Raw genomic sequence first — 8215 nt, 5'->3', positions numbered from 1 at the left:
CAGTTGTTCGCGTTTGGATATTTTAACCATGGAATTTACCCGGCATGCACCATACCATGTCCAAACACGAAGAACTGCTCGACAGCAGCATGTACTGTTGCCATATAGCATTTATGGCTTGCGTCCTGTGATCGGAAACAATGGTATCTGTGGTGGCGTCACTGGTGGCTAACGAAGAAGCGCGAGAGCGCGTACTTCAGGTTCTCATTCTGGACTTGGCTGCATACTGATCACAGCATGTTTATTCCCTGCATCTCATGTCACAGTCATTAAACGGTTACACACCCACGGCTATCTTAACTGGCGACGAGGATGGTTGGTAATAAACACGCACAAAGGTTTATATCGGTTCAATCGAATGCCGTTTGGCATCGCATCTGCCCCTGCGGTGTTTCAGCGCACAATGGAGCAAGTGATTGCCGGAATTCCGTCTGTCGCTTGCTATCTGGACGACATAATTGTCACTGGCAAGAACGACACGGAGCATCTCAAGAACTTTGAGCAAGTCTTAGAGCGCCTTCGACAGTTTGGTTTCACACTGAAGAAGGAGAAGTGTGCCTTCATGCAGCACCAGGTGGAATACTTGGGGCATGTTGTTACAGCGGAGGGATTTGGACCATCTGCTAAGAAAGTGTCGGCAATTTTGAACATGCCTCCTCCCACGCAAGTTTCAGAGTTACGGGCGTTTCTCGGCATGATTCAGCACTTCGCAAAGTATTTGCCCTCGTTGGCGGACGCCTGCGCTCCGCTTAACAACTTACTCAGGAAATCTGTGCCATGGCAATGGTCGGCGTCTTGCGTGGATGCGTTTGAGGCAATCAAGAAGATGCTCACTTCTGCCCAAATTCTCACACACTACGATCCGCGCAAGGAGATCTTCCTGGCCGTGGATGCTTCTTCGAAGGGGCTTGGTGCAGTCATCTACCATCGTATTAACGGCCACTATCGACCGATTGCACCTGCATCAAAGGCGTTGACACCAGCTGAGACCAAATACGCTCAGATAGAGCGGGAAGCCCTCGCCATTATCTTTGGGGTCAAGAAGTTTCACCAATATTTGTGGGGGCGAAGGTTTACGCTTTTCACAGACCACAAGCCTTTAACGGCGATTTTCGGGTCTAAAAAAGGCATTCCCGTTACTACAGCAAGTCGTCTACAGCGGTGGGCAATCATCCTCATGAGCTATTCGTTCGATATACAATTCAAGTCTACGAACAACATCGCCAATGCTGATGGACTATCCAGGCTTCCAGAGGGCCCCGATTTGACGTTTGATGAGCAAATGCAGCGAGGAATTTTCAACGTCGAGGACGAAGAGATTAACGCGGTACACGACTTTCATATGTCTACTCTGCCAGTCACCGCTAAGCATACCGCAGACGCCACTCAGAAAGATCACTGCTTGGCGCAAGTCTTGGAGTTTATTGTCAATGGCTGGCCAAAGAATCCGGAGCCACAGTTTGCCATATATTTTCAGAAGCGAACTGAGCTGTCATCTCACAGTGGATGTGTCCTTTGGGGACTACGCACCGTGATTCCGGAGAAGTATCGAGCGGATTTGCTGGACACTCTACATGATTGTCATGTTGGACAGACCAAAATGAAAATGCTCGCCCGCTCATACTTGTGGTGGCCAGGTCTTGACAAGGATATTGAAGCAAGGGTGCGACGTTGCGATCAGTGTGCATCCGTCGCGGCACAAGAATCTCCGGTGCCACTTCATCAGTGGGAGTCACCAGAGAAGCCCTGGTGTCGACTGCATGCTGATTTTGCAGAGCTGCATGGGAATCATTATTTTGTCTTAGTAGACGCTTTCAGCAAGTGGCCAGAAGTGGTGCGCATGGTGTCTACCACAGCAATCAAGACTATTGAGGTGTTGAAAGACATCTTTCTTCACAATGGTCTTCCCGAGGTACTGGTGTCGGACAATGGCCCTCCTTTCACCAGTCAACTTTTCGAACGTTTCTTGTCGGAACAAGGAATTCATCATGTTCGGACACCGCCATATCATCCGAAGTCGAACGGACAAGCAGAGAACTTTGTCCGAACTTTAAAAGCTGCGCTGTCCCGTTCAAGCGTGGAGGACAGGGAGGTTTTGAGAAGTTTCGTTTTCAAATACCGGGTAACCCCACATGCGTCGACCGGCCGTCCACCATGTGAGTTACTCAACAATCGGCATTATCGGTCCGTGCTGGATCTTGTACGGCCCGCTGGTCCGTCTGCATCTCCTCCTGCAAGAGACGTCGCCGCTAAGGAACGTCAGAAGCGATGTCACGACAAACGAGCACCAGACAGATCTTTTGGGTCCAACACGTGTGTCTGGATGCACGACCCACACAAAAAGGGACACTGGAGTAGTGCGACCATTGTGGGCCAGGAGGGGAAGGTTATATTCCGAGTGCGAGACGCTGATGGTAAGATGCATCGCGTACATAAAGATCATCTGAAGCAAAGGGGAAGTCTTCAATCCTGGGAGGACGAACTTCCTAGGGCATCGCCTGCCTCTTGTCTCTCAGCAGACTGCCTCTTGCCATTCCCAGAAGTCGATGACACCTTCACCTCCTGTGGCGACAACCAGACATCAACTGAACCGTCTCCCGTTCGCAGGCCAACGTCGGCACCAGGAAATGAAGCAACGGGACCGGACAGCAGTGTACGCCGCTACCCCTTACGGGATCGTCATCCTGTCGACCGCTACGGCTCGATCTAAAGGGGGAGGTATTGTGGTGGCGTCACTGGTGGCTAACGAAGAAGCGCGAGAGCGCGTACTTCAGATTCTCATTCTGGACTTGGCTGCATACTGATCACAGCATGTTTATTCCCTGCATCTCATGTCACAGTCATTAAACGGTTACACACCCACGGCTATCTCAACATCTTTTTCTGCTACAACCGGTAAACTACACTAAAGATTTCGAAATACTGTATCATACCATAAACCACTATGGGAAATGGCAGTTTGAAAAACTGGAGAAGACTGTTATTAGAACGGGGGACATGTTCTACGGCGAAATTTTTTACAGTGTGTGCTGTACCACGTAATGCACTGCAGGCCCACCACAGTATGGTAACGCTCTGAATACTGAAATGTTGAAAAAAGGAACGTGTGCGTTTCTTGTACTAACTTCCCCTTATGCAGTCTTAGAAAAATGTTTTCAGCCAATGGGGAGGGAGAGGACATCACTCTGGATGCTGGTTGACCTACAATGTGTTGTGTGTGAAGGTCATGTTGAAGAGTGTAGGTGGTACAAGACTGTGTTCCCACATTCTTGGCAGTGTAGACTAATAACCATAATAAAGTAGAGAGTACATTTGTTGCTTCATATATTTGTGTCATGGAAAAGCATGTAGAGATACATCTGCCTCAACATACAGGTGCCAAAACTGGGTTTTGTCAATGAAAAAATGGCTAGGAAGCAAGCGAGCTGGTTAAGATGATGCATAATGTAAAACCTGCATGCTTTTTGTGCCTAAAATATGACAAATAGTTGTCTGTTCAACACCGCTAATCATGTGCTGGCCTCTATGACATGTATGTGACATTCCAAAGTGATTAACATGTCCCATAGATATATGCAATGCTGAAGATGACTGTGTACCTTCTATGGATTCTTGTTTCAAGAAAAGTACTGTGTGTTTTGCCAACAGCGCCTGGCTGTACCTTCACAATTCTACATAAAAATATGTAAAGTTTCCGGAAGGAAACATGATGAAGGTCCATAGCAAAAACCATGAGACAAGGGATAGGAAGGAGCATACACAACGTCTCAACATTGTGTGTGTATGTCACTTCTTGTATCTCCTCTTCGGGTGTCGCCATCATGAACACTATCACCAGCTCACTTACTATTGAACCGTTTGTTCAACGATAAAGGTCACTTTCATGAACTGGATGGCAGCCAGCGTGCTGTCAATAAAAGAATAATGGAACGAGCTCAATATGATCCTTAGGCTCTGCGTGGTCATTGCTTTCTGACAAATGATGACTTAGAATTTCAGGACAGTGCATGCAGTGGTAGTATTCTTGTGTTCTCACCCTTGACACCCATTGTGTGTCATCGGCCACCTGTAATCTGCTAACGTGCACATAGCTAAAACACAGTATAGTTGTATTTGTTTGAATACAGTTGGTACAGCACATTGTTTTTTACATGTTCTTTGGAAAATATAAAAAAACAAATTATCTACTCTGCAAGTCTCCTGTCAGCTCTACAGAGCAGCTTCGAATTTTTACTAAAAGCCACGTGTGAAACCTAGACCAAACTAGCGTTGAAGGTCCATATGGGTCATAGATAGATACCATTATTCACCGGCCTCGGTGGCTCAGTCGGTAGCGTGTTCGCCTTCTGATTCCGAGATCGCGTGTTCGAACCCGGCCGAGGGCGCCAGCAACTTGGTGGCAGGGTAGAAGTTGCTTAGACACGCCGTCTTCCGCGAGGGACGTTAAATACGGGGTGCTGTGTGATGAGCTTTCATCGCACGTTCAAGAACCCTCAGGTGGGCAAAAGCAATCCACAGACCGACCGCTGTGGCGTAGCTCATGATTTCAGTTGTCTCGCGACGTAAACACCCAATTATTAAAAATATTAGATACTATTATTATCAGATCATAGGTCAGGCTTAGGTCCTGGTTGGTAGCAACGCAATTTATCCTTATTAAAAATTGGTGCAGGAGGTGACCAACATAACTAAATACACCAACTGACTCGCACAAATCTTGTGGTGTTATACTTTTGAAGCAACATTAATATGCCGCAGTGCACTTTTTGTTCCTTTTAACCTAGAAATATTATGTCTTCGGCATCACCAGCCTCAGTTGCTCAGTATGCAGTTATTTACGTTGAGCGCTGCAGTTTCATAGTTGTTTTTCTCGACAAGCAAGCCCGGGCTTCCGCATTTTGATAAGGGTCTTTCAGCTTTGACAGGGCATTTGTGGACAAGGAAAACATTTGGACTGTGTGTATTTTGTTACGAAGTGCACCGTACAAGGCAGAGGACAGCATCAACCATTTCCACCAAGGTTATTAAATTTGTGATAAAATACATATACCTTTTATCACTTTCTAATTTGATGGCAAAGTTACTTGAGTGGCAGTTGTGCAATTTTAAGCACACGTTTAAAAAAAATTAGGGTATGGGAAGTGCTGCCTCGTTGAACATGTGGAGCACACAATATAATAACTGGGGGTTTACGTCGCGAGACAACTCAGTGTGGAATACACAGCACAGTGTAATGTTCCTTATTCTGGCAATGTTAGCATGGTTCAAGAAGTGGGAAATGTTGTCCTACCCTTAATAATATCTGTTGGGCCCAGCAAACAGGATACATATACCCTGAAGATACTATGCCTAACTCAAAAGCAGTATGACAACGACCCGTAGGTGTTTATTTGCGAAACTATTATCAATGAAATATGGCCTGTGTGGTATAGAGCAATGCGCACACTCAAGTAAACAAGCAAAAAATACGTATAAGGGCTCTCGATCTACATGCTGCGATGCGCTCCACGGGATAACACACTACAAAACTACATCCAACACTTTTTGTGCGGGGCAACTCTAATGACCACTTTCATATAACCGACGAATATAACGACGAATGGTTGAACGAATGCAGTTCGGATGGTCACGATACATTCCTACGTCGTTCATTGTGGTCACGCTATGATGCTGCACAATATATGCATCTCGTGTAACAAGCCTGGCAATCGCAAGATGTGCACACGGGCAGAAATACGGTCTTCTTTCTTTGAAGACCAGTCCTCTGCAGGTATGTGCTCAAACACTGGCTCAAACGACCACCAAGACTCACGTTGTTGCTCAATCGCTCCCATTCCTGCACTTGCAGTAAAAGCGGCAAACGGGTCGACGTGAATGGCAGCTGAACGGTTGAACTGCGAAGTTCTTGAACACACAATCACAATTTCACGTCGAAAATGTTCTTGAGGTGGGTTCGCAGTTGTTGCTTCCATCGTTCAATAGTTCTCGGGGTTACCTTGAATGAAACGCTCGTCGTAGCCGGCCGCCATAACTGGATTTTCTCGCAAACGGAAGAAGCTCCCAGGGAAGTCAGAGAAAGCCTCAGCTTTCATCCAATCAGAAGCACGATTCTCTATCTACGTATATGAAGCAGCTTTTCCCATCTACGTCACAAAAATGGCTGCGCCCATGGCTTATTTCGGTTTCTTTGATTAATTAATTTTCGTTATATGAAGACAAAATCGCGAAACGAAGGTGCGTTTCGGGGGCAGTTAGACGTGCTCGTTCTGAATATCACAACCGTTTTAACATTTTAACACACCGGGAAATCGGCGTAGCTGACCTTTAAGCCTTTTCCCCGCCGTGTTTTGTATGGGCTGTCGTATGTGTGGACATGCTTAGCAGTGCCTTTCTTATTGCAGTTTTCTCCCGTAAAAATTCAGTGTATATCGTATTATGCTGCCCGTGTGGAAAGGATGTCCTGTGCTCTCTTTACGCAGGGACAATGCAGTTGTGTGTGTCGCATTATGCAATAATTTTCTGATAGCAGGAATGGGTGTGTTTCTCTCAGTTTATCAGCGTATACTTCGGTTTTTGAAGTCCAGCTTGACGCTGCGATTATTCCTGAGCGCTCCGCCTTAAAGGGACTATGAAATGATTCTCGCTTTCATCAGAAAGAAAACATTTTTCTGAGTCTAGAACCAAAATTTTACCTTCGTCATGCGAGGAGTATTCTCGGGAGCGAATTTAAACGAGGCGACGAGGGGAGTACTGCTGGCGCCGCGCTGTGGCAATCTGCCGCGCAGAAACACAGCGAGCAACTAGGCGGGACCACGGCCCGGTCCGCGACACGTCATCGTGACGTCGTATCGCGGTCCCGCCAGGAGCATGCGCCGTAGGATCCCGCGTATGCGTTCATCGAGAAGTCAGCTTCTGCGCGATGATCACAGTATATCGCAGTCGCATCCTGTGGTTTTCGTCGACATGCCGAGACGATGTTGGATGGTTGGTTGCCCTAATTCACGTCAATATTCGCCGGGCATCCAATGTCATATGCTTCCCAGTGACGAGACGAACAGCTTTTGATGCCACGAAGCAATCGGACCGCCGGAATGGAAAGACGGTGCGGTGCCATGGGTGCCATCGACTGCTTGTGTTTGTAGCGAACATTTGCATGATTGCGATTACGAAGGGGACGCTGAATATTTTCAACGTACTGGATAACGAGTCGTAACTGGGGTACGAGCTCAGTGTCGTTTGAATCAAGGTGTAGCACCATCACAATACGTGTCGACAACGCGGAAAGAACATCCGCCTAAGCGACGCAAAAGTGTGAGTACTTTTCATTATTGGGGCAAACAAAGATCTCTCACTCCGTGTGGTCCAAATGCTATCACAGATTTCAGGATTGCGTAAATGGGTTAATTCTCATCGGCGTGACTTGGAACATTGCGGCCGCTTACGGCACACAAGAGGGAGAGACAGAGCAGCAGAAAGACAAAATAGAAGTTATCGAATCTAGTCACTAAACTGAGGTGGTGCACTGTTGATAAAAACAGACTAGCAAGATCTTCGAAACCACACTTTAACAGAATATTTACGTAATATATTGAACATATGTATCGGTTCTTTTCTCGTCACTCATCTGCTTTTATGTTCATGTTTACAGGTAACTTCTTCAGCGGAGCCTGAAACCCCCGAAGTGAGACAGCATGGTCACCGCAACCCACTATTCAGAGCAGACCAATGTTGTGCAGACTCCTTTCAGATTCCTCTTTGCAGCATTGTCTTGCCTACCATTCGGGCTCTATGTGTTGTTCATAAGTTATTATTATTATTATTATTATTTGATTTCAGTTTGCTGCATCATGTGCACAAATATGATATTGAGGGGGCCATTTTCTTGTTTACGCCTGAATAAGCTAAGATGCTTTTAAGAGGTGCACACTTTTGTTCCTTATCTTATAATCATTACTCAGGTGGATTACTACATCCATTTACATTCACCGGAAGTGGAGTCTCATACTGTTATTCATTTTCTTCTCTCAAACCAGGGCGGCCCATGTGTACGGCAGCTGAAGTCTTTCAACATGCCAGAACAACTCTAGCAAGTGCTCTGCAGTTCACCTCTAAAATAAATAAACCGAAGTTTGATGCACCATGTCCTCAAGAGATTTTGTTCCTGCTACAACTCTACACTTTGTTTTACATTACCAAAAATAACCTCACCAACCAT

At 46.3% G+C, this 8215-nt stretch overlaps 1 protein-coding gene across 1 annotated transcript; it reads left to right on the top strand.

Moving 5' to 3' along the window:
* Positions 1 to 403: 403 nt before the first annotated feature.
* On the top strand, positions 404 to 2710 carry LOC135392246 (uncharacterized protein K02A2.6-like). The gene has a single exon (XM_064622965.1). It carries the CDS (start codon positions 404 to 406, stop codon positions 2708 to 2710), a length of 2307 nt encoding a protein of 768 aa, XP_064479035.1.
* Positions 2711 to 8215: the final 5505 nt, after the last annotated feature.

The sequence above is a fragment of the Ornithodoros turicata genome, chromosome 4, assembly GCF_037126465.1.
Source record: "Ornithodoros turicata isolate Travis chromosome 4, ASM3712646v1, whole genome shotgun sequence".
NCBI classification, from domain to species: Eukaryota; Metazoa; Arthropoda; class Arachnida; order Ixodida; family Argasidae; genus Ornithodoros; species Ornithodoros turicata.
This window is presented reverse-complemented; position numbering and strand designations above follow the sequence as displayed.

Bases quoted from the DNA above. Each gene is read 5' to 3' on its own strand.
- LOC135392246 (XM_064622965.1), top strand. From the start codon at position 404: ATGGAGCAAGTGATTGCCGGAATTCCGTCTGTCGCTTGCTATCTGGAC.